Source organism: Notolabrus celidotus, chromosome 17, assembly GCF_009762535.1.
Source record: "Notolabrus celidotus isolate fNotCel1 chromosome 17, fNotCel1.pri, whole genome shotgun sequence".
NCBI classification, from domain to species: Eukaryota; Metazoa; Chordata; class Actinopteri; order Labriformes; family Labridae; genus Notolabrus; species Notolabrus celidotus.
Genome location: NC_048288.1, coordinates 16,654,828 through 16,681,414, shown reverse-complemented (window position 1 = coordinate 16,681,414; position 26,587 = coordinate 16,654,828). Strand labels below are relative to the sequence as shown.

Here is a 26,587-nt window from a genome sequence, read left to right as displayed (position 1 = left end):
ACACAAAGGATGGAATTCCCATGTGGAACCACATTTCAGACGCCAAGCCACTTTTCTTTTTTTTTCGGCGAGACATCCCAATTCCAATTAAAAGGCTTTGGGTTTTTTTTTTTTTTTCCATTCTTGTGAGGCTTTGACTGAGGCTACCAACAAGCTCGGGATGAGATGAGCAGCCACATGACTCACTCGGCCATTTGATGAAAAGAAAAAGAGACTTTTTATTCTTTTTTTTCCGAATACCAACGGAAACCACGTCCTCAGAGATAAGAGTGTCCGGGGCCGAAAAACACTCAAACAGACATTAACTCCTACAAATACACTGAACTGATAAGCATGCAGTGCTTGAGGCTCTTGAAATGAAAAGTCAGGCCGGTAAGTGTTTACCCACAAATGTTTAGTTCTGTCCATCCATACACACACAAATATGCAAATACACACCTGCACCTTAGCTCTCATTTATTATAATAGCTGGTGTCCCTGCAGACTGCAGACAGACCACAGAGCCAGCTGATGGAGTGAAGGGGGCTGGGTGGAGCCTATGGCCCATTAGCCAAGGTCAGTCTGGGGCAGAGCCTCTCAGCTGGCTGCTGCCTCATCAACCTGCTATAGGAGACGGCACTATGTATGTGTGTGTGTATATGTGGTGTGTCCATGTGACCCCCAAGCACACCTCATTTCCTGTGGTCATTTGCATTTTGCTTCTTTGTTTTTGTGTTGTGTGTTTAGTGTGTGTGTGTGTGTAGCGTGTGTCTGTGTCGGCCCAGTGATTAGTGATTATGCTGAGGAGGCAGCAACAGAGCACCAGTGCTAATCATCAGCCAGCCCTGCATCACACAACCTCCCCTCACCCTGTCAGTGGGAGCCTCTCAGGGCCATATCATCAGCCGTAATAACAGACACACATCAGAGAGGAGAGGCCGCCTTAAGCTGGCAATCATTAGCGGAAGTACGCTTCTTTACGAAACTATGGAAATAAATTCATAACAACCGAGTGAAGTTGAATATTCTCCCTGTTTATGTTCATATAATGTCAAACGCTGAAAAAAACAGCAGGCTCAGTGCTGTTTTATTCTGATTTCTTTCAAAGCTTGAAGCTAGAAAGGAACTTATCTCTGATACTGAAAGGTGGAATACAAACACGATGGTGAGTCATAAACCACAAGCTAGCTCTAAGGCCCTGCTCTAATGGGAGAGGGACATAAAAACACAAAAATGCTTTTCATTGGATGCAGAGTTATTATACTGCCTCAAGGATGAGTCATTTGTTTATGTGTTCAAGGAAACCGAACTCTCTTAAATATCATAAAACAAACAAACAAACAAAACATCTTTTATATCAATGTTGGACAAGATGCTTGCATATAAAAATTAGAAAAAATGTTCATATTTTTCTCACCTGGGATGGTGTCCACTTCTGCAGTAGTGGTCCCCGGTATGATGGTACTACCTATCACAACATAACACATTAGCAAGTTTAGCTTAGCACAGCAAGAGTGTGATCATAACTCATGTCTTTCACAGACGACTCAAGTGTCTTGCTCTCTAAGCTCAACTAATCAGAGTTGCTGTCTTTCTCTTTCATTTATGGCTGCCTTGTCTCCATATAGCCTCTGTGTAGCACTTATGTAATGCTTGCTAATCACGTGACCGAGACAGTGCCATGCTCATCATCGTAGACTGCTGGTTAATGGGGAGTGCAGGCAGCAGTGCAGCTTCAGAGAGTTACTGGGTTAGTGGGAAATGAGGCCAGGAGGAGTGAGGAGAAAAAGGTGCAGGTGCAAGATAAAAGGACAGAGAAATACATAGAGAGAGAGAGAGAGAGAGAGAGAGAGGCAGAACTGATTGTCTGTAGGTGCAGAAGCAGTTTGTGTGCACATTTAGAGAGCTCTCCAGGAACAATCCTCTCCTGTGAGCGTGCAGAGGTGGCGGTAAGAGAGGTGGGTGCTACAGGTGCAGCTAATTAGAGCGCCGTACTGTACATGCCAGCACGTATGTGGGTGCATGCATAGTGCCTGTGAGTGTGCACAATCGATGGCAGATAAGCTGTGGCGGCATCGTATCAAATGGCTACAGAGAGCACAAAGCTGAGAGAGTGCAGCAGATTGAACGTGAGCCAGAGCAGAAGGAACGGCAAGAGAGGGGGGAATAGAGGGGGTTTGATTGCAGTCTCATGAGGGCGATGTTAGCACCTGTCACATCGTAGTCATCACCTGTGCCGCTGTGGCAGCTCGCCTGGTCGTCGTCACACTCGTCTGATGGAGTGGTGCTCGGTGCTGTTGTGGTAGGCGGTAGAGTAGGAGCTGTGGATGGAAGGAGGGAGAGAGACGACAGACACAGATGGATTAGATATCAAGTTTAGAATATGTAGCTCAGCATGTGCACTGACCAGAATATGTCCCAAAAACATGTCTTTGTAAACATGTTCAAATCACACATTTCCACTGTACAGAACCTAAGCTTTACAATTCTAAGCATTGATATCCTCACAGTGGCCTAAGGGATTTCCCATTGAGAAATAAGAAAATGTGTATAGTATGTAAGCTCTGTATGTTTTACCCACAGTGACACACTGGGATTCAATCTACGCCTGGGCTATTAGCATCCCTCCTTTTATCATGCTATGGAGGGGTGGGTGTCTATGAATAGAGTTGAAGCTATAGCATGGTTGTTAAGGCTTTGGTGGCTGCAACTCAAAGATGGAGAAAGAGGGAGCTAGATTGGCCCCTGGCTGCCAGTGCCCTATCATTAAGGCCCCGCTGCACTTGGATGTGGGCACAGCCTTAGATCCACTCCACGCTCCACTGCTGCACAGCCTAGCTGTGGTGTGTGTGTGTGTATGTGTGTGTGTTTACAGTGACTGAGTAACAAACGGGCTTCCCCAGCATACAGGGGGGAAAAAGGAAATGGTGAGAGATGGAGAGAGACAGACATAGACAGATAGGGGCAAACTGCCTGAAAAATGTATGTGTACTGACTCCGTGTGTGCTATTGTGAGTGTGTGCGAGCTAGCACTCTCGCTCTCTCCCTCTGCTCGATGAAATATGAGGCAGATCAGCCCCTGTCAGATTCAGGGTGGGGGAGGTCAGGGATGGGGTCAGCACTGCGTCAGGGGAGCCTCTCTCAGAAATGAGGATTTAGCCCCCCCCCCTCAGTGGCCTGCTACACACACACGCTTGCACACACCAGTAAAGCACCAGTGTATGTGCGTGCCTGTGTATACATGCCTGTAACCGCATGTTTGGCAGGGTGACTGCGGTTGCTCTGTGTGTTTACGTCTGTGTGAGAATGTGTTCGTTTGGCATTAACACTGAAAACAAGCATTATTATCTGACTAAAGCTCCCACTGGGAGACCACGAGGCTTACAACTGAACAGGTCTCCCTGAAATCCAATATGTAAATCCACTTAGGGTTAACGCTACACACTCTTATACTGTTGAGCTAGTACTGTGCTACATCAGCTCAGATGGGTAAAAGAAAAAAATGAGGGTCATTTTAAAGAAAGAAAGTGTGTGCAGCCCTTTGTAAGAAGAAAGACAAGCAGAGGTTGCCAAGAGTGTGATGCAGGCCAGGCTGCAATAATCCTACTGGACCAGGTGGGCTTTCATTTCATCCCCCTCTACAAGTGGCTATCTATGGGGGCAGCTTTGATGTAACCAGGAGACGAGACAACTGTCCCTTGTAGGGATAAAGAGCAGGAGCTGGACAGCTGTGGGCCCAACAGTGGGACCCCCTCACGCACATCTTAAAATAACCCTGACTGTACAAGCTACTTACAGACATGTCATTAGCTTGGATGATAGATGGCTGACCTGAGTGTGAGTGCTGTTCATATGTGAACACATGTAAGAATAGTCTGTGGATAAATGTAACAAGCCAGCTTTGAATGGAGATTAAGATGTTGGGAAGAACGTCAACACTGAAAGTGAAAATTTTATTGCCACAGTTCAAAGCTTCACAACAGCTGGAAATGTCATTAGCTCAGAAAAAGGTTTTAATCTGTAGAATAACTTTTCCACCACTGGTATCAACATTATTACTACTGGTAGAGAAATCAGCAGCACAGGTAGAAATGTCCCCACCATAGGTAGAATTTCTATTGTTTTTTGCCTTTGTTGCACATTTTGCACCGAAGCTTAAATGATCATTTAAAACAGAACAAAGTTTCTTTTAATAGAACTTCTAACTGACGTACCTTCAATTTCGCAGCCAAGCAGTTCAAGCCGGAGGCCCATGCCAGCAGGAGTGGCCCTCTCTGGGTATATTCTGATGAAACGTGTCAGCAGGGGCTCCACCGTCCTCAGCTCAGGAGTGTCATAGTTGCTATTCCCTTCAAAGATCTGTCAGAGAAAAAAAGGAGGGAAAAAGACAGAGAGGAAGAAGTGAGTGAAAAAAAAGTGAAATTTCACTGATAATGTCACTGCTGGATGTTTGACTGCTACAGCTCTCTAAAGGAGATGCCCTGAGGCAGACTTATCCCTGCCATCTAAAGACCAGAGGCAGGGTGGAGGGCTGGCATGTGCTGGGTTGGAGGAAAGATGATGTGAAGAACAGAGGATGACCAGAACTCTCTCATCTTGCTGACATCTGAAGCATAGCTAAGGCGAGTCAGGGATGGGGCTGGTGGCGCAAACAGCATGACGCACACCTCTGTCAAAGACAACTTTCAGCTCCTTCAACTCTGCTTCAGATCTTTCTCAAGCGAAGGGAATAAATGAAGGAGAAAAGAGGAGGATGTGGGGTGCAAGCAAAGCAAGAGATAGAGGATTGATGGAAGTGGATTAATGGATGTTATCATGTGAAGGAGCTTGGTGCAACTTGGATGCTAGAAACCTCTCAGGCGAGGGGAGAGAGGCGGCTAACTAGGACATAGGGGATATAGATCCTCTGTACTCCCTTAATAAATCAACCAATAGCCCATCTGGATCAGAGTTATGCCCTGTCAGGGACGCATGTAATTGGGGACAGGGCTGTTGCAGCTCTTCTTGGTGGTGAGCGTGGTTGTATATGTGCTCATATAGTATATATGCATTCTATGTGAGGACGTATATGCATGCTTTGAGCCAAGTGTTGGTTTTCTGTGCGTGCAGTGACATGGGCAGATAAATCTCCGGTCACTTCTCTGTAGTCTCTCTTCTCTCGTCCTCATCCTTCCTCGCCTGTTTACCCCTGACTCCCTTCACCCCTCCTTCTTCGCTGGAGAGGTTTCACCGTCCATTGAAAGGGTTGAACGGTGTGTGTCGGACAGAATACAAAGCAGGGAGAGAGATGTGGGAAAAGCACTCCGAGAGACTTGAGATGCTTATCCTAATGTGATTCAGAGCACTGCAGAAATTGACTTGGAACGACTGCTTAATGACTCACTACTGCTAGGTGAAACGCTCTGGTGAAAATTAACCAAATGCGTCATAATCTGAATCAATGTTCAAATGTGTTTGGGAGATATTTTTAGAGATGCATGTTCAAATTATTTTCCATGCCACTGAAGCTAAAACCTGTCCTTTGACTCGTGTAAGAAATCAATCCGTCAGCCAAACAAACTTCCTGCACAGAACCATCCTAACTATTTTTAATGTCCTTAAGCATTTTTCATGGGCATCAAAGCATTTGATCAACAAGACAGAATCTTCATTCCCTTCTTGGCTTCGTTGTTTGGAGTCACCTTGGCTGGGAAGTTGCCTTAAAAACGGAGCAGGTCAGAGTTTAAATATTTGCCTGAAACACTCAATGCATGATATGTCTCAAGTTAGATATATGGCTTGAAATAATCTGTCCTTTCTTTAACAACTCCTAATTCAAACTCTGGAAATTGTGAGTAGAGATTATCTGAAATGCTTGTAATAAACCAAGACTTTCCCACATATTTTAATATTTTTTGCATGATTATTTGCAGAGATGTGAGCTTCCATGTTGCACTGGTAGTCATGCTCAAGTTCCACGACTTGCAAAACATTCTGGAATTTTTTTCAGCCCTCTGTTAGTGGTCTGCATTTTGGACTCTTTTTCTGAGAGTGCGTTTGTAGGGCTTGATGATAAGCACTTCGTAATCCCTAGAAGAAATTGGAAATGCTACCCCTGGTGGCGGAACTGATGGGATGGTCTATGTGGCGAAGCCAAGGAGGGATTGGGATCATTGGCTGCTTATTAATAAAGAAAACATGCTTCCATCTCCTCATATTGTGTGAAGTTGAAGCCAAAGTACCACCACATGGATGGGCGCTGACATTTTCTGCTGGTGAAGCCAAGACATGCGCAGAAGAGATCAGGCGGGACTGATGTCATGACCCTTAAGCTAACCAAAACACACATTTTACTTACAGATAAAACATCAGAGATCCCTCTGTTTGATAGAGTCCATAGCAGATCAGAGTCTTGTGTTGATTTGAAGTGGACTCTCATGTTTATAGTGACTATTGTGTTGGTGTTTGCTACATTTTCTCTTGCTCTGCTGCTCCACTTTGCGCACAAGGCAAATACTAATAATGATTTCGACTATAACCTATATATCATCTGTTAACATGGAGTGGGCAGGCTTTGGGACTTAAACTGCATCCAGTCACTGGTAGATGCTCTCAAAGTTTTGGCTTCTCTTTGGGGGAGCTGTTGTACTTTTATACAGTCAATGATTTGGATTAACAAAAACAACAACTCTCACCTTCGGCTTGTTCCCGTTGGTGTCTAAGACCATCCTCCACTCAGAGCCGTTGTTACTGTAACCCAGTCGAAACTTCTTCATGAAGACTTTGTTCTCACGGTGCTTCCCTCCCTGGATGATCAATCCCTTCACCAGTTTCTCATCGCCGAGGTCCACCTGCAGCCATTCGTTGGTGAAGGGCTGGGGCTGGGGCAACAGGGTCCACCCTGTCCTGCTGGTCAACAAACGAGCATTCTCTGGTACCCAGCTCCGGTCCGTATGAGAGGAGGCAGTGATCTGGTTGTCTGTAATTAAACCTGATACCATGCCCAGCATGCCTGAGCAGGGGTACTCTGAAAGACAAAAGGGAAAGCAAACGCTACTTAGCTTTTTGATGCAAACTAGTGAGAACCTGCAGGGATGATGGATGCATAGGAAACAAAAGATTTGATCTGTATCCAAGGGCCTGATGTCCAACATCATTTCTCATGCCACGAGCCTGGTTTGTTGAGTTTGGGGTTCACACAGGGGCAACAGGAATACTGAAAGTCAAAGTGAGGAGGACAGTTCCCCAAACTCTTTGTGATGTTTCTGTGATCTCTGCCTCTATTCTCTCTCTGTCTGCAGATCTCATGCATACTAATTCCTCTGCCTGAAGCGGTTGTCTCCAGGCAGCCAATTAAAACCCTCCTCTCGGTTGGTGCTTCCACGTCCTGCATTCTGGGAGCGCTTTTTCTTTTCATCTCCCTGATCCACCCCCTCCTACCTCTGTAGACTGGAATATACTGACACACCAAAACAGATTCTCTTTGTTTTTTATCTGCTGCTGCACTCATCTACCTTCTGCTCCACAGCTGTCAACATCTGTGGGACTGGGTCTTTTAACACCTTGTTGTTTCCTGTCCACGTTTTCAAACTTTCTTCTCCCCCTTTTGTTCTACTTCTCTGATCTTATCCTTTTCTAACTCTCTGTGGGTTTTAGCATCTTTGGATATATTTTCAAAGACGTTTTTTTTTCTCCCTTTTTTCTTGACACCATCCTTCCATATCAAGAGCTTAAGGATAACAACCTGTTGTTACAGCTCAGAACCATTTGTGTGTCAGAGTTTAAGCCTTTTATCAACTTTTCAGATCTGACACAACAACTTGATGAGCAACCATATTAAGCAACGTCTGGTTCTTAATCTCCGGTGCTACTTTTGTCCTTTTGTGTGTGCTGCAATTTAAAAGAGAAAAATAAATTCACAGTTTTTTACCGTCAGAGTCTTGCATTGAATCTGGACATCATGCGGTCTCTTCATGCAGCCACACAGATTACTCCTGAGCTCACAAGTTCCTCCATATTGTTATTACCTCTGCAAGTGTGGCGCTGACTTAGCTGTCATGTTTGTCTCTACCCAACCTCCCTAAAACACTTAATCCCAAAACACTGAGTCACAGACCTGTGAGAAGTAACAACATATTTACTTGCTCCCTTGGAGGAACAAATCCCATCATTGTTACATCCTCTGTGTCTGTACCGGACAAAGTGTGCACTTTAGTGCTGCAGGACTTACACAAAGATCCACATTGGTAGTATCTGTGAATAGTGCACTTAGACTTGAAGAACAAGACCTCATTTTCATTCATTTATCTCCCTCTGGTTATCAAAGTCAGCTAACTCTATGGTCCTGCACTGCAGTTTTAAAAATCAGACCAAAAGGAATATTCTCTGGCGGCATGAAAGACTCGGATCGACTTTTTCAGATTTTTCTGCTGAAGTATTGGCAGAGCTTTGTTTGAGAGCGAGCACAAGAACAAGCCTCTGGTTGAGCAAAGCTAAGGCCTTGAAAGGAACTGGAGGCTTTTGAAGTGGGAAGATATGAGAGAAAGGTATATGAGTGTGATTGAAAGTGTATGTGTGCGTCTCTGATCTGAGTTTAGACACTTGGGTGAACTCCCCGGTTCATCTGGAACTCTAAATCGACATCAGCTGTGATCACAGAAGCTCCAGAGATGGCATGCACGCAACGACACACCCAGAGGACTAAACACGTGTGGCTGTTTGTGGACTGTTTGTGTGTAGATGGTGATACGTGGCTATGTGGGTCGCATGTGGGGTTTGGGTGGAGCATCAGCGGTTCATCAGAGATATTTATACAGCGTGGTGTATTTACAAACAACAGGGCAGTGGATCTTTTTATTAATGAGTAGCGGTTTGAATCAGCAGGGCCACGCGACCATGATAAGTAAGGGTAAAACATCTTGCAACATTCTGCAGTTTGACTCCTCTAATCTGATGTTTGATTTATGGTCTTGACATGTAACATGGAGAGTGGGCGCTTAGAGGAAAAGCACCTATGAATAGCTTTAAATAGCTCTATATTATGGTGAACAGATGTCCAGATTTGTCATAGACTGTTTATGTTCAAGGCTAGGTGTGACTTGTTTCTAAAACCTTCCTTGCGTCTCATGTTCCCTACAATGATGTTTTCCTCTCCCCTCAATCCTCTGTCAAACTAGAAGTAATTCTTTAAAGACACACTTGCTTCTGTTCCCTGCGGCTTTGCCCCTCTTACCAAAGATGCATGGAGACACGAGGAAATGATGTAAGGGAGAGAAGGAATGAGGGTGTATGTGTAAAGAGACATGAGACATCTTTTCTTTGTAACCTTCACGCTAAAAGATTTGAGTGTATGTGTTGGCAGGGTCAGCAGATCACTGATTCTTTTGTGGAGAATTTACATTTAGAGAAACATATTACCACACAATTGACAAACTTTCTTCACCATCATTTCTTTGGGCATTTTAAGGCACCCCTGCAGTTTAGGGGCCCAAAGCAAGTCCACTACTGCTCCCAAAAGACACCTCCAAAAATCTTTAACATCCTAAAAGTTCGAAAATTTCTAACATTTTTTCATGTTTCCACCCATAACAGAAATTAAATTTGCTTTGGCACTTTTTTACAAGCATGAAATACAACCAAATATCAGAATCCACACTGATTTGTAACTCTCTTGTGCTGTGTTCATCTAGCCTGCTAGGATTTTTGCCTGAATGTCTGGATCACCATGCTGTGGGTTTCTGGGTGGTTTAGCTTTCTAACAGTTTATCTGAAAATCCAACCTGACCAAGGGTTGCAGAGTTCTGTGGTTTGTCAAATAGGATGTCTAACCATTGTCAATCGAACCTCAATGTTCAAAACCGGAGCCAGGAAAAGTAATTATGTGCATCTAAGACTAGACTCAACTTGATCTAACTCACTGTTGGTGCTTCTCTCTGATTCCTTTTCCTCTACAGATAATAACCCTACAACAAAGTTAGGATTTCTTACAGATTTTCACAGCTGCATCATATAAACAGCTCTATCATCATCTTCAATCTTACACAACACACACATGACGGTGGTTTAGCTAGCGGTTTAAGTTAAATCAATCAATGTGCCCCCATCATGGCTGTTGTTAGCCTATAAACCAAGGCAATAGAAGCTATGATGTTATGCTAAATTTGAGCATACTTTGAAAACAAACACCAAGATGCTAGCACTTGTACACAGCAACACAAATTATCAGTACTAATTTTCATGATTGAGTTTGAAAATATGGACAGCCTACTCCCAGCTCTGTTTCTTGTCAAATTTTGTTGAAATATTTAAGACGCTACTATGGGGCAGCACATTCCAGGGGAAGTAGAGCTGCACTAAAAAAGTCCTCCATATTTCTTTTAACAAAAGTTTTTCAGTGAAGTTCTGGTATCAGGGAAAGTTGAGCAGAGTGAGTCACTGAGTTTATACAGCCCTCATGAGCCCAAACAGTTTCTCTCCCTGTAACATCACTGCTAGCATGTAGTGGATGTGGCTGTGCCTTCAGAGCACCCGGGGGTGATGACGTCCTTACAGAGGCCCAGCGGTGACTCGAGTCTTGTGATGTGTTTACGCTCTGTGCAGCGGTCTGGTCGTGTGCCTGAAACACACGCCCCAGCTGTAACTCGGCTGTACCCACAGTGCCTTGTGCCTTGCTATTATATGCACAGCCACACATACTGTATGTGATGCAGAAAACATCCAAACGCACAAAAAATGGCACTTGGAAATGGATTTGGCTGGCTACAACTAATCCTAACTCCAACTTTAATCAAAGGATAAACCTGAGGTAACACTTACTTGAAAAAAGCTTTACTTTACCTTCCCTTCCCTATCCAAGTGCAGAAGAGCAAAACACAAGAGCAAGTACTTATTAACATTCAATTCATGTGCTTCTAATTCCATTGAGATGCAAACAGATGTGCTACACATACACACAAACACTCTAACCTCTCATTAAAATAAGATTGACAAAAAGGCAAAGATTAGAGGAGCTTTGCCAAAACCAAAAAGAGGAGGCTAAGACCTGATCACCAGGGGGACTGGGACCATATAGACTCAGACCAGCTGCCAGCTGTTGGCTGCATCTATATTGAATGAGGAACATCTAAACATGGAGTAACATAAATAGGTAATCTGTCTTTGTGGGCCCCTCCTTTATAATGCAGCATCTCTCTTTAGCCTTAGAGGAAGACTCTCACAGAAATAGTGCTTCATCTCACACCTGGCAGGAGGAAGGTGTTGTGCAACTGAGGCGTGGATGCATGATACCGAGAATGATGCAACAATAGTTTCTGGCACACGTGCACAAGTGTCATCGTCAGATTGTAGCATTTGAAACAGGTTCGTATTTACTTATGATATAACCATGTGTTTATGTGTCAGCTGCTAACAGAAATACAGCAGAGCTGTGTGCGTGTGTGGAGGGACCTCTGCAGTACCAACCTGATATCTTACATCCGTACACCTCGAAGCGCAGTGCGATGCCTGTTTCCCAGGTAACGGGACGGACTCGGACGAAACGCGTTAGTGTGGGTTTGGGCAGCTTCGTCTTGGTAACGTCTGTCGGATTGGTGTTGCCTTGAAAAACCTGCGAAAGAGGGAGAAAGGTAAATTATTGATAGAAAGTGTTGAGTTGAAAAGCAGAGCGGAAATGGCTCCAAGACCTTGACTGCATTGAATCAAGAAACAGAGAACCGAGGCAGGAGAAATGTACGCTTTATAAGATTAGGATGCTGGAAGTAATCATGAGGGGTTATTTTTCCGACAAAGAAACATGACTGAAGAAGAAGAGTTTATTGATCAAATATGTTAAAAATCTGACTAATGCATGACAGAACATAAATCAATTACTGTTAAGCACTTTCATTACTTTCAGATCTCTGCAGCTTGGATGAGAACCAGGACTGAGAGGAAAGAGCAGATAAGTCCAGTCTTAACTGTCCTGTTTCATGTAACATTAAGACATTAAATTAAAGCCCCTATGAGGAGTTTTTGGACTGGTTGTGAAACACATTGATAGTATATGACCTACAAACCAGACCAGCAACGACAAGATTCAAAATGTCTATGCTGTCATCTTTAGTGCCTGAAGCTGCTGTGAGAGATTTAAAGCACGTTGACTAAACAGCATTTTTTTTTTATATTTTTCACATCAAAGATTCACATTGGGTGATACATTTCACCTTTAAAGAAAGAATGATTTTTTTTGTTGGAAAACATGACTTGCACATGTGTAGGACAATCAATGAAGACTTATGAGGTCCAGCTTTGTCAACAGGGTGCGCCAAAATCAACACAAACTGAAAGGTGCTTTGAGGTCCTTCTTTCTTTTATTCCGTTTTTTTTTTTTTTTTTTAAAGTTGTCTTTTAATTGGTTTAACATGTTTTATTTACTCTTATTTTAGACATTATCATTATTATTGAGTGATTTTTATTTCCCCAAACAGTGACTCTATGTATTGTATCTTTAATTTTTATGTGTTGTTGTACTTTAACTATTTATAACTGGAGATTTACTTTTCATTGCATTACTTTATCATGGCAAAAACATGGAGTCTGTTTTTTTTGTTTGTTTCTTAAAACCATCTATTTTCATGGTAAAAATTGTGAGCATGGGTGTTCCTTATTATGAAGTACTTTGAGTCATATTTATCTTACAAAAGACTTTTCCCCCTTCCAATTATTTGATTAGATTTATATATTTTTTTTATTATTGTTTTTCTTATTATGCTTTTCATTAAGTTTAGTTGGAAATTTAAGTGATAAAACATTAATTTCCACACTTGGTCTTGCGCTAACTTTCAAATATGAGACTAATTCTACAGACTTCCCTCCCACCCTTTTATAACCCTAACACTTCCTCTTCCTCCACATGTAGCAGCACAAACAGGCTGTGAACCGTGACTGTGAAACCTGAGGCAGTATGTGTAACACAGAAAAGACCAGATTGGCTCAAGATGTCCTCTTTCTGTCCTCCAGTTCCAGATTTGGTGGGTAGTTTTTACTGCACTGTCTTGTTTAAAGGTCAGAGATGTCTCTGTTCTGCCCCTGGGGTCCGTTGACAGTTTACTAGCACCATACGAGGAGGCCGGCCACCCAGCGAAACAACTCCCTACAGTCCACTGCAGTTCATTCCGGGTAATTGAATCACACCGGTGACCATGTGACCTCGTGACCTCTCTGACAGAGTAGCTATGGGGCAGAGAGGAGTCCAGTGGAGAGGAGCAGGATGGACAGAAAGATAGAAAGATAAAAGCTCTTAAAAAAGAAAGAGGCTGAAGCATTTGTCCCTGTGCAACACATTCCCTGAGCCATACCTGTCAACTGTGTCACTAAGGGACCAACAACAAAGTCATCCACTCTCTAAAAATGTCACGCCAAGCCTCCTCTTCTCTTGCGAACTGTAAAGTGGCTTTTTCCAGAGCTGCGCTTAAACGCAAAACTGCGAACTCAGCATGCAGCAAATAGTGCCCCTCTGCACAAAAGCACTTTAGAGCGTGGAAAAACACAGACTAGGCTCACCACGGCACCTTTACACTCCCACTTTACAGAAGGGACTGTGTACTTTAGAGAGACCATAAAATAATCAGGCTCAGGGCCATGTGTACACTGCGGCACAGACATGCTTGTTTGGATGGTTTGCTGCTGTTCAGAACTTTTTTGTTACCCTTCAGACCACAAAAAGGAGCCTTGTGTTATTTACATGTCACACACACAGATCTGTCACACACACACAGGCCTCCCTGACCCTCCAAACACACACACAGCCGAGGGTGTATCTGCCTCCAGATGGACAAAACCTGCTCTGTTTGACAGGCTGATCAGCAATCGATGGTCACAGCCTGTCATGCTCCGGTCAAGCATGCCATCCCTCCTTCCCTTTCTCCTCCTCTCCCCTCTACCAGCTGCTCAAACATGACAGCCTCTCCTGTTTCTTTCTATCAATATTCTCTTTAACTCTTGTTTGTCAAGTCTTTTGTCATCCCTGCTTCTTTTACGACAACTTGACGGGTGCCTGACATAAAGCAGAGGCCACATTCCTTACATAATCCTCCCTGTGGCGACTGCTGTGATGAAGTAGCACGAACGCCTTGCTGGAAATATCATGCACCAACATAGACGGTGGGTTTACTATCATGCTGAGTAAAGTGCATAATTACATGTTGGGAGAAAGAGACTTAAGAGTGCGTATAGTCGGGTATTCCCCCTTTTGTTGAGCTCAAAGGAGACTTGGAGGAGACCACAATTCAAATCAGATGGCTGCTTTACTGAGAGGAGATGTTTCAAGTGCAGTGCATGTGCAGAGGGGGCTTTTATGACTCTGTTTCTGGTTAGGCTGACGCAAAATGAACTATTTTTATTATTTGGTCTTCTCTGATAGTCCCATGTGAATATGAGGGCAGTAAAGGTAAAGAAAAGTCAGCAGCACTTTGTTTTACAGGATGTTGAACTTTTTTAGTGCAAAGAAGTATCAGTTAAACTTGAAAATAGCAAAATCAGGGTTTTTGATACCATAAAAATGTCGTATTGCACAGTTAAGATTTTCAAATTATAATAAAGCCCTTGATGCTTAATTAATTTTTTCACTATTTTACTTATTTAGGTGAACAAAAGATGGTAAATGTTACAAGGATTTATAGAAATACAAATGCAGATCCCACTTTTTATGAAGTTAACTTTTGTTTCCTTTTAAAAAAGTCAGTTTTCCCTATTTCAGGTATAAAGAATCCTGTTTATCGCCTTGTGCACAGTATTGTCATAGAGTGCAATGTATAAATCGGATTCCCTGCATAACGAAGGTCAGATTTTTGTCTAAACCAGGGCGTCAAACTAATTTCAGTTCAGGGGCCACATACAACCCACTTTGATCTCAAGTGGGCCTGACATGTAAAATCATACGTAACAGGACAACTCAAAGTGTTTCCCTTTGTACAAGTACATCCTGAAAATGTCCACATTACAGCTGTTGTATTTTTCGCCATGATGAATCTCATAGTTGGACCTATGAAGTACGCACATGTATGGTGAGCATGTGCACGACATGTGGCTCCTTTTTTCGAAAAAGGTGGATCCACTGCTCCTGCTGTTACATGTTAACATATAAGAAAACTTTAGTGTTGATTGGATCTTGAAGCGCTCTAAAAAGTCTATGAATTTCCACTGGATTGTGCAAACTGCAAATATTCTCCTGGAACGCTGTTCAGGTGCGCTCCATCAGCACTATGATTTTATGTGACCCCCAGAGAACAAATCTGAAATAGCAGTTACTTTTATTGAAAAAATGTAGCTAAAGTCTTCTCTGTAATAGTTTTGGAGCCTCTTGTGGGCCAGTTTTGGCCCGCGGGCCGTATGTTTGACACCCCTGGTCTAAACAATCCTCCTGCAAAGAAAATTTGCATCCACAGAACTAGAATAATCTCCTACCTTTTGTTTGGAGCCTTCCTTCAAAGTGATCCAGTCCTCTCCATTAGAGCTGACATCCACTTTGTATGACTTGACAAAGTAAACCCTCCTGGTCTCCTGGGAAATGGCGCCCTGGGTACCGATGGCTGAGACGAACCGCAAGAACCCAAGGTCCACCTGTGGAGGGGGAAAAGACAGAGAAAGAAAAGACATGTGAGAAAAAATGCTGCTTAGAATTATTTAACAGCCACAGGAGCTGTAAGAATGACACGACTCTCCCTTTTAGTGTTTAGGAGAATACTTATTAATCCTGCTGAAATAAAGTGCCTGTTCAGATGAGTAGTTTTGTGAAAGGGGCTTTCATTGCTCGGCCTGTATTAATAATGCACTGACAAGATTGAGAGTTAAAAATATAACCCCGCCAGTAGATTCACCTCTGGCTGCAGTCTCATCACTCTGCTACCTGGAATTTAATAAACAGCAATGAAACGATATTCACATTAATGAAATAGACACAGGATGACAACTTAATTTCCTGAGACAGGAGACAAGAGCTTATTGGCTAAAAGTGAATATTGAATAGAGCAGGGTCTGCAATCACATTATCAAAACTGGCCAGGAGGAAAGAGGGATACAGATTGAATATCAAATATTGTACCTTTTAAAATATGCAGGGCTTTATGAAGTAATCATGAACTGCAGAGCATTACTGCAGGGCTGTTATATTTTCCCATGGTGACTGCCAGGAGGGGTGGGATCAGAGAGGCATGTGAGAAAGGGTTTTTGGTGTTCGTCTGTTTGTATACCCATGTGTACACATTTCTAAGAGTGTGTGCTGCAGTAAGAGATGATCATGTGCAGAGGAAGTCACTGGTATATATCAGACTGTGGTGTGTCTGTCTGCCAACCATCATGCATGTTCACAACTACGACCATAACTGCCGGGAAAGACAAAACACACTCATACACAGGCTTTTATATGTCACCCTGGCTTCTGTCTTTGTGTTAAGAATAGACTTCAAACAGGCTTTTGATTATGTTAACTGGGGCTGTCGAAATTGACGTGATAATAACGTGTTAATTCAAATTCTCCTTTACGCAACTAATTTATTTGATGCACAATTAATGCGCGCACGTTCTGTGTATGACCCTCGGCCCGCCCCGTAGTTTGGGAAATCAGGAATTGATACAGCAGTAACATAACATTGTGGATGACAAGAAGAAATGAATAAAGAGGGTGTTTTGAATGGCAAGTTCAGCTTTAAAGCACTGCCAGATGGTTCTCTGGACAAGACCAGAGTTATCTGCATTTACTGTTGATGTGACAGAGATGCATTGACAATGCGTCTGTTGATGTGATGCATGAGCTCAATCACTTTGTGTTGAGCTGCTTAAAAAAACAGGATGTTTAGTTAGTTGGATATTACATGGTGGTAGTGTAACGCCGTAACTTGTTTAATCTCTTCGGAGCTGTTAAACTTCAACAGCGTTAATTAGAAACTTCATTAATTATACTTGAGGGCTGTGGGGAAGAAAGAGCACGGGACAACTTCTGCTGTGAGTCGTGTTGCGTTTACTGACTCTTCCTCAACATAGGAAAACAGCACATCGAAAATGTGACACCCTCACTTCAAAACCATCAAAACCATATCACCCTGAGCAACCTTAAAGCAGTGCAATATATGAAATAGAAGTATTATGAACTTCATTAAAGAACTCAATGATTCAAATACTTAGACCAAAATAAATCTCATCTTACAGTAGTGTTACTAAGTAATGTTACATCCAGGTCAAAATGCCCTTTCAGCATATTTTTTGAGCATGCAGTACCTTTGATGTTGTGTGGCAATTCTTCTGGACAGTATTTATCATTGTTTCGGATTGCTACAATAATAAAAAACATGCATTTGCATAAAGCAAGCATATTTGTGCACTCCCATGTTGATAAGAGTATCAAAAACTTGAAAAGTATCCCTTTAAGGCACATTTAGAACAGATGAAAAAATGTGCAATCAATTTGAGATTAATCGCCAGTTAACTATGGACAATCATACCATTAATTGCGATTAAATATTTTAATCGATTGACGGCCCTAATATTAACCTTCTAGCTGCACCATAGTAGATGTAAATGAGAAGAGCATAATTCTTCCCTGGTCTGTTAGCTAACAGCAAAACCAAAACTTTAAACTCCATCCGGGAGCTGTATCTTTTTTGTTGTCAATACCTGAAGTGAACTCCAGGCCTTCTGGGTAACAAATGCTTGGATGTTTGTCACTTATGTTATTTGAAGTCAGTCTTTCCTGTGTGGTCAGCAAAGAAACCTCTTGTCATACATCGAGTCTGCAGCAGTGCCTTAATGATGCTCCGCCGTCCTCGTGCCATTGACACAGCACCGCTCTGCCTTTGTTAGCTTTTGTTTCCGTGGTTGCAGGATCAATAAAGGTTAATCTTGTCTTATGTTATCTTAAACTACAATTTGGATGTCAAAAGTGTCAGTGGCATACTGTTGTATATCACCCTGCTGGTTTGTTCTGATAAATTGCAAAACATTAGCACATTTGCTACTAAACATGTGTTGACAGGCAGCTCCCTTCATTCCTGAACTTGTAAGATCTATTTTTAAGAGGCTAATTATTAGTTAAAGTGTTGTAATTCTTTGTAATGTAGTGCTGTGTTAACAATATTTATGACACTCCATCAGCCCTGGAGCTTAAAACATTTTCTAAAGCCCTGAATGGAAACTCTCAAGATGCCTTGAATGTGCAAGATGACAAATGGTTGAACTTGTAAAATCTTTCATTTTCTACCGCCCTCGTTAACTTTGCTGTCATTTGTATAAATTTACTGTCACGTGAAAGGTCTGACTTAGAGCCTGGAGGTAAGATCAGCTGTTGCTAGTTCTGAGAAAAACAGACTTTTTCAGCTACTAGTGATAACAAATTGTCTCTCCTCGACCTCTGTGTAGGCTACTTAACCCTGACGTACCACCCCTTCATCCATAACTGAGGAAAAGAGTGGGTGTTGTGTGAATCTGAAAGGTTTTAAAAGGAATGCAAACTCCTCAGTGTATGAAGTAGCGTGCTTAATTTTAACAAGCGTTAACACCGTCTCTGACAGGCTGAGCTGACGTTAATAAGGAGTAATGGTGTTGCGTGCAGACGCCACTAAGGCACAGGAGCGAAGCAGGAAGCCGGGGCGTTGGTGGAACGCGTTTTCAGATCGTGATGAGACACAAGGTCCTTTGATGTTGACGTGGGATGGGCCCAGGCTCTGACGGATGGCAACCAGAGTCTTGAGTAGATTACTGAATCAGCGCAGAGGAGATCATGGGTATGTGCATGTGCAAAGGTTTGTAAGAAAGAGCGACAACAGTGAAATCCCTTATGTGAGACGGAGCAGACAGACGCAGAAGCATGCACATATTTTAGAAAATCTAAGCCAGCATGATCTGCCTCCAAAAATCTCCACAGAGCTCCTCCAGCATGTTAAAACCATACAGCCAGTGCCAGCTAGTTTTCTCTGCCAACCTTATATACAGCACTGCGCCACGCTTAATGACTCGTAGCAAAGAGCAGCAAAGGAACATCTGCATGCCACAAAACGCCGGTCATTCCTGCTCCTCAAATTCTCTTCCAAAGGAAAAAAGACATAAACAGATGGGAGCAATAAATGATGCTTCACCATGCTATTCTCTCTCTCTGCTAAACTCAAAGGCTTTGGATGGATGGAGGCTAACAAAAAAGACAGTCAAATACTGAAACAGAATACTTTTGTTCCTGTCTACGGGCTCGAGAGGCTTATACAGTAAGACCCCGTTTTCTTGTGGGTCTACAAATAGAGACAAAATCAAATCCTTTCAGCTTCAGATGGTTCCTGTTTAATAACGCAGGAGCTGAATTCCTTTCTGCTGGGTAAATGACCATATATGTGATAGCGCATGGCAGGGCGGCCTGTGCTTGCGTGTCAGGTTATTAACAATGTGCTCAAAAGGCCAGTCTGACTGATTCCAACCTGCACCAATGGCGCTGCAGCATACTGAAAAGGCTAAAAAAAAAAAGGTCTAATAGGGAGACTTGGCCTTGGGATGTTTTCTCTGAAATGATCTCATTAGGTGTAATGGAGAAGAAGAGGAGCCTCTGGGAATGAAATGAGTGCTGGTGCTAATTGGGCACACTCATGGGTGCTCAGACTCACAATCTGAGAATCTGAGTGTGGCAAAAAATGGGTAGTCTGAAGAGAGATGGACCGATATATGGCTTTAATCAAAACACGATGCCAACTGGAAAGCTCTTTTTTGTAAATTAATGTTTATATTCAAAGGGTAGCAATTTTTTTAGGGGTTCTCTGCCATGGGGTGTGGTACACTGCCCAGTTTAAAGAGCTGAACGTCTAACATACTTTCATTAGTTTGTGGTTCGGTAGTTTTAAAGTCACAAAAACCATAAAGATTCTGAGGCAGAGAGAATTATTGGAATTTTGGAAAGGTTTTGGCACAAATACTCTTATTTAATGACACGGAATACATGCAGCCTCCATCCAAAAGTGGCATCAGGGTAAGCTTGACTGGTTCAGACAGAATGATGGAAGGAAGCAAGAGGAAAAGATGAAGAGAAAAGTGAAGAGGAGAAGGTCAGGAGGGGGGAAACAAGCTGCTGACAGTGATGCCTCAGATGATGTGAAGGACAGGAGCTTTGGGTCTCAAGTGAAGAAGTATGCAGACCAGATCAATTTCACAGACACGGGCAGATAACAGGGCCTGGGTAATGAGCAAAGCATGATTTATTAATGGCTGCTTGTTGGAGGCAGAAGAATGAGGCAGAGGCCACGCTAACAAACCAGGGTTTCGTGGGTCAGGGAAGAGAAGACGCGCTGCCAGGACGCTTGGATGTAAAACAAAGTCCGTCCCACACCACAGACACCACAGCGAAAAACAAACAAGCCCAGATAATGATTACTATTGGGACTCCTTTTAGCCCAGAGCCACAGACAGCAATAACTGACCTATATATACATACACAAACACTGCACGGTGGATCCTGGGTAAATAAATCACTCACAGATGATAAACTATTTGTCATCGAGCCGTGAAAGGCTGAATCATGCCTAATGGGTGATGTAATCACTGCGCTGAAAGGTGTGAATTATGACTCATAATCTACTATCTAAGGGGACGCGCTGCTTTTTGAGACACTGCTGATCTGACGGAATAAAGCTTGTGTCTGGTTCTGTTATTTCTCCGATGAGAGTGTGAGCTTGGAGTGAAGCCCACATAGAGAGGAATGACACTGTACATTCTTGGCATGCTGGTGCTCGGTAACTCATATCAGTAGGAACACACACACACATACACTCACACAGGGACATAAACATGCCAGGCTGGGTATGAATTCACCCACACTTCTCTGAATCTTTCCATAAAGTGACGGCGGGCTGATCTGTGTGTGGGCAGAGCTTTAGCTTGTCCCTGCACAAACGGCTTTATTGACGGGGATCAGACTAGCCTTAGTTGACTTCTGTACCCTGCTGCATCACCTCTCTTTCTTTCATTATCTTTTAACTGCTTTGATCTAAATGTTCTTAACCCCTCTGAATTTTTACCTTTCAGTCTATCTTTTTCTTAATGCGCTTTTGGCCATGCAATAACAATTCATAGCAAATATCAATGCACAATATGCACAAGAAAGTTCTTCTTCTGTCACTGTCAAGTTTGTTATAATATAACATTATTACTTGCACAATGTTGCCTATATGGTATAAGTTATGTTAAAGGGTAGGCAGGATAAGCCTTGGCTTCAGCCTACATATTTTTTGGTCAGCATGTGATTGGCCAAGATATATGTGGATGTTCATGCATGTTTATATGTATGCATGAATGTACTTGTGTATGTATGCATGTGTGTGTGTACGTATGCATGTACATATCGATATGTGTGTGTATGTATATGCTAGAATCTATATATATGTTTTGGTTTTTTTTGCTTTTATTTGTAATTTTCAATTTTTTTTTTTTGTAATTTTTGAATCAGTCAATCAATCAGTCAATCAATCAATCAATCAATCAATCAATCAATCAATCAATCAATCAATCAATCAATCAATCAATCAATCAATCAATCAATCAGGTGACAATAATACAAATATTTGTGGTTTTAAGTGATAGAAAGCAGTATATCAACCCAACTTTTTCAAATGTTTACAGGGAACAGTGGAAACAGCAGCAATATTATGTGAATTGAAGCTAGATTATGCTTGAAAAGAGCAGAAAAAGTTGTCTTAGTTTTGCCCTTGACGTCCTGAACTTTTGAAGACTTGTCTTGACTGCCAGAGCTGTAACTTTGTGTCTATAAGTCAGATCCCGTTTATATTGCTGCTCATTGTGTGAAAGAAACCTGTTGCTTCCTAACAGCCTCGTTGTTTGTTTGAAGCTGATTTAGTAAATGCACGTCTGTAGCTCTATTCACATTTGCACTCAACTCCTGAAAACTTCCCAAAACTCTCGAGATGAGCAGCACATGTGAACGCAAACGGTCCATTACCCTGACTTTTTCCTGTTAGACCCATGTAAAATTTGCTTTAAGAAGTCTGAGTGATCTAATAAGAGACACAGCAGGAAATAATCAGAAGTTGGTAGGAAGGGTTGATTCCTAAAGATTATATGCTAAAAAAATGTTGGATTAAGACGTTCTGGAATTTTGGGGGGCATGTGTGAAAGAGGCTTAATTTTCTTTCTGCTGAAACTGCCTGAAACTACTCAAATTCTAATCACCATGTTTGGAAGAAAAATGCCATTTGAATCTAGCCAACATTTGAGAATTGCTGCAGTGTCACTTGGAAATTCCAACATTTTGTTTCTCTAACAGTGGCATACTCTCAAGGCTGGAGGCTACAACAAACATGGTCGGGCTTGATTTAGTTGCACTCAAAATTTAAAGTAGCTTTTTATTGTTCCTGCAAACCCACTTCCCAACAACCCTGCTGACAAGTCTCTGTCTCAGCCTCCTTGGAGTTTTTCCTTCTCCCACATACTGCTAAACATGTTTGACTGTTTTGGGTGTGCTCTGCCTTCCTGTTGTGAAGCAAACTGATGACTCAAAGCCCCCTTTTCCTCACAACAGTGAATGTACACAGCTCCAGTCGTTTCACAGACTAATGAAACCAGAGAGGCAGAAAAAGAATTAGTCGTGCTCAGGCTTGTAACATCAGCCAGTTAAAGCCTGGTGTGCATGCAATTAGATCAACAACTGAAAATCCACATCAGGAATTTGAATGAGGTGTGTGTGTTACTGTGGGAATAAATGACAGACAGACAGTGTATTTATGTATTTATGCGTGTTTGTACAAGTTTGAAGAGATAATTTTCCAATTATCGCTCAACAGCAGTGGCAGCTGTGGGCGTGATCATTGGCTCTATCTGATACTCTGCGTATTGTCTCAGCGCTGTGTGACTCAGTGCCACATGATATGTATTTGAGGCTATTCGTTGTTGTGTGGGTGCAAGGGGCAGACGTAGTTTATAAGACTAAGGGAGGAGGAGGAGGAGAAGGAGGGTGTGTTCAAGAAACAGCAAAGGCTCAAAAGCTTTATCTCTCACTGCTTGATTGGCCTATAATTGAGTTGCCAAGAAGTTGTATGCAGCAATCCGTACTCTGGGAGAACTTTACCGAATACTTTCTTTTAAATCCATTTCTCTACTTCCTCCAACAGAGGGGGGGGGGGATAGCTTCCTATATGTGTGTGTATATATATATATATATATATGTGTGTGTGTGTGTGTTTGTGGGTGTGTGGGCTGCTGAGTGAATAACTGAAGCCTCTTGGGAATGGGTTTATTCGTTTTCCCTCACCGAAAAAAAAAAAGCAACAAGAGAAATGCCGAGGGTGAGAAAGGAGGGAGTGCTCTTCTGTGTTGGAACGTCAAAGAGCAGCTGGTAAACATACACTCAGATCCACGTCCTGGAAACAACCTCAGGAAACGCTTTATGGATCGCAAAGGATGGTATAGAAAAAGGAAGATAGCCTTGGTTTCCTGTGGCCATCAGGCGGATGCAGAGCCTCTAGTCACCTTTTAGTGCATAAAAATATGATTACAATTTTCTTTGTATGGTAATGAGAAAAAAGCAAACATTTCCGTGAACTTTGGAGCACATAGCTACTTTTATATGCAAATAATTAGATGTGAGAGTCTTCTTGATCTTAGAACCCATCTGCTAATGTTTGACAGCTACTTAGCCTCCCGAGGGCAGTAAATATCTTACTGGTAAAGAAGTTAGCAACTTTATCTACGACCAAGACCAGTATATTCTAATCTCACAAAGCACCTAAGGAGACAATACACTTCTACTATGTTAGTTTCCAGGAAGCCCAGTGCTGCAAACACCTGCAAACTAAGATTAGGAGGCTTTAATAGAATTAAGCCCACTAGCCGCATGCTAACACGGGGCACTCAAGTCTCACGCATTGGGCTTGAGGCACACGCATTTTAACCTGTTCACACACTCACACGCCACACTTTTTATTTCTCACGCACAATCATTACTAGGACAACGACCACCAAGTTGCGCCGCTTTTCCTTCAGAATGAGTTTTCCATGCTCCAGCTAAACAAAAAGAAAGAAAGGAATATAGCTACCCACCAGCCAATCAAAAAATATCATCACTGTATCCGGGTAAAACAACGCAACAACATTATGTTCCAAAGAAAAGGATGCACATGCGCAATGCAGACTGACCGCAGGTTGGAAGACGACTTCTGTCTGATGGACAACAGTGGTCAGTCTCTCAAAAAGCAAAAGTTACAGTCCAAGTTATGAATCCTCCAAAACACTTACAATCAACTATGTATCAGCATTAATATGTACATGTCTGTTTATAGGGGAGTAAATGGATCTACAGGGTTAGCCAGTTGGTTCCATGATTGCATTTTGGCAAATGTGCTCTGCTCATTTTGCTCTTCAAGGATATTTTTTTCTGCATGCAAATAAAGACGTTCAAAATTAATAAGCCATTACTACTCCAATTATAAACCAAAAATCTGAATCCTTCAAATCCACAAATTATACCCAAACTACAGATTATGTGTTCACACTGTTAATAGAGATTGATTTCCCAACCAGCTTTCAGTTATCTGTCCACCAATTTCACCTACAGTCTTTTGGAAACGGAAGCTTTGTTGGAATAGCTCCATTACCTGAAAGTGTAATTAATTCTCCTTTAATGGAAATTGCATCACTGAAATGCTGCAGGACCTATGAACTCCACTCACGACCTTCCATTCATCACAATATTCACCTGACAGAATTACAGTTTATTTTTAGCCCTCCGACACCTTTTTGGTAGCATTAAATTATGCATGTCTTCCCATGCGGCCATCATCTGTTTTACTGGCTAAAGAGGGATGTACTGGTTGGACGACAACTGAAGCAGAATAAAAAGCTGTCTGGTGAGTCATGTGTGTGAAGTGTGCCTTTGCTTTGGGTTTGTTGTTTACACAATAGCACAATAGAGGCCTCAGTCCCAGCTGAGGAAGTATTTTCACAGTCATGTTTTAAGTTTCCTCTTCCGTCTGAATCATCCTCAGACATTAACTCCAGGGTCATTCCCAACTCGCAGCACACATGACTAACCGTCTGTTAGGTTGTGAGTAACGATTATGCAACTAAGAAACAAGGATCAGGGGAAACGATGGTGACATGAAGGTGTGTCATGTCTGGATGTATCTTGATGATCCAATCCTAGTATATACAGCTGTGTAGTGACTACAGTGCTCTCAAGCTTCTGTGTCTTCAGCTCATGCACTGAAAATGACACTGATTACAGCGGGGCTGAGTTTTTTGTCTCTGGATCCGAAGGCAACACTGTTTCATGTCATTACATCATGCCATACTTCACATTTTTCGATTTCTAGTCCCACTGTTAGGCAACTCCACTCGAGTGTGGGTCTCTGTCCTCTCATTGATTTTACAATTGCGAGCCAGGGCTGGAGCAGTGAGGCACAGACAGCGTCCATTGTTTCCATTTGTACAACATGATGATGATCTCACTGGCGGCCACATGCCAGCCTACGCTTCTTTCTGCTTTCCACTAGACTTCATAAACTGAGAAGCTGCTGTTAATTACCGGTCCATATTTTAATTACTCATGGCTCTACACAGTGGTAAGCCCTGGAACGGGGACAGAAGTGTGGAGAGAGACAATAGCGATGAAGGGGGCATTTCTATAACCCGCTGACCTGGGCTAATTGAAAGCACATTTGGATGAAAAAGAAAACAGGATACAGCAGAATGTGCTTGTTTAGCATTAGTGTTAGTCTCTACACTCCGGGCGTGCAGAAAAGATAAACACTTTGGTGGCCAGAGCAGTGTTTACATCGAGGAAGTGTGCAATTAGTGGGCTTTTGGTCAGTGGAACTCAACCTGTTATCTTTGCTAAGTGGTTCATGTTTCACAGCGCTGTTTGCTAGGATTGACAAGGTTTTAACTTTCACGGAAACCTGTGACAAGTACCTCTGTACTAACCGACTCTACCCTGAAATTAGCACCACAAACTGGGGATAACTGAACATACTGTGTACAAAAAAATACTATGTTTGGTGCTCACATCTATCAGACAAGCATGATTAAAGCACTTCTGTCATGACAAGAGTAAAGGGACTCACTATCTCCCCTTGTGATTAAACAATTTGCGTAATCAGACGCATATAGAGGATGATAAATACATAAATACTGATGAAGTAATCAGGGATAATGCTTCCTGGCAAGAAGATTGAAGATAATGGCAGGAGCCAATGAAGCTAAATTATAGATATGAAGAGAAATTCACTCAGGCCCACAAGGATAAAAAAACGAGTGTATAGGATAACATGTACAGTATATTCCCATTATGAGATACTCAATAAAGAGGCTTTCAGGTATTGACAGTTGGGTTTCATCCAAGACTGTGTAAATTATTCATGTTGTGTTTATGTGTGATCAATGGTAGCAGTCCGGCAGAGATCCAGGCTTGCTTCTTTTGCTTCACTCTGATATTGTGGTGACTCTTGGACGCCATCAGATCCTTTTTATACGAATATGACAAATCTGTTTTATGCGTTGTCAGATTCTCAACATTTTCCCCTGACGAGGTCCAAGAAGAACTGTTGCTTTCACCGGTTCTTAATATACTTTATACTTTCCCCCAACAGACAAAGTGTTGGATGTTTATTTCAAGATA

The 26,587-nt window shown here is 42.4% G+C and overlaps 1 protein-coding gene across 3 annotated transcripts in view; it reads right to left on the bottom strand.

Moving 5' to 3' along the window:
• The window catches only part of nrp1a (neuropilin 1a), an 86,811-nt gene that overhangs the window by 6,650 nt on the left and 53,574 nt on the right, over positions 1–26,587 (bottom strand). For 2 of the 3 annotated variants that reach the window (XM_034706677.1, XM_034706678.1), the window contains 6 exons: positions 15,400–15,555; positions 11,419–11,563; positions 6,654–6,985; positions 4,194–4,338; positions 2,190–2,300; positions 1,397–1,447 (listed from right to left, as the gene is read on the bottom strand). In XM_034706677.1, the coding sequence (XP_034562568.1) occupies positions 1,397–1,447; positions 2,190–2,300; positions 4,194–4,338; positions 6,654–6,985; positions 11,419–11,563; positions 15,400–15,555 (940 nt within the window). The remainder of the gene's footprint in view (positions 1–1,396; positions 1,448–2,189; positions 2,301–4,193; positions 4,339–6,653; positions 6,986–11,418; positions 11,564–15,399; positions 15,556–26,587) is intronic. The other variant, XM_034706679.1, reaches the window with a different exon arrangement.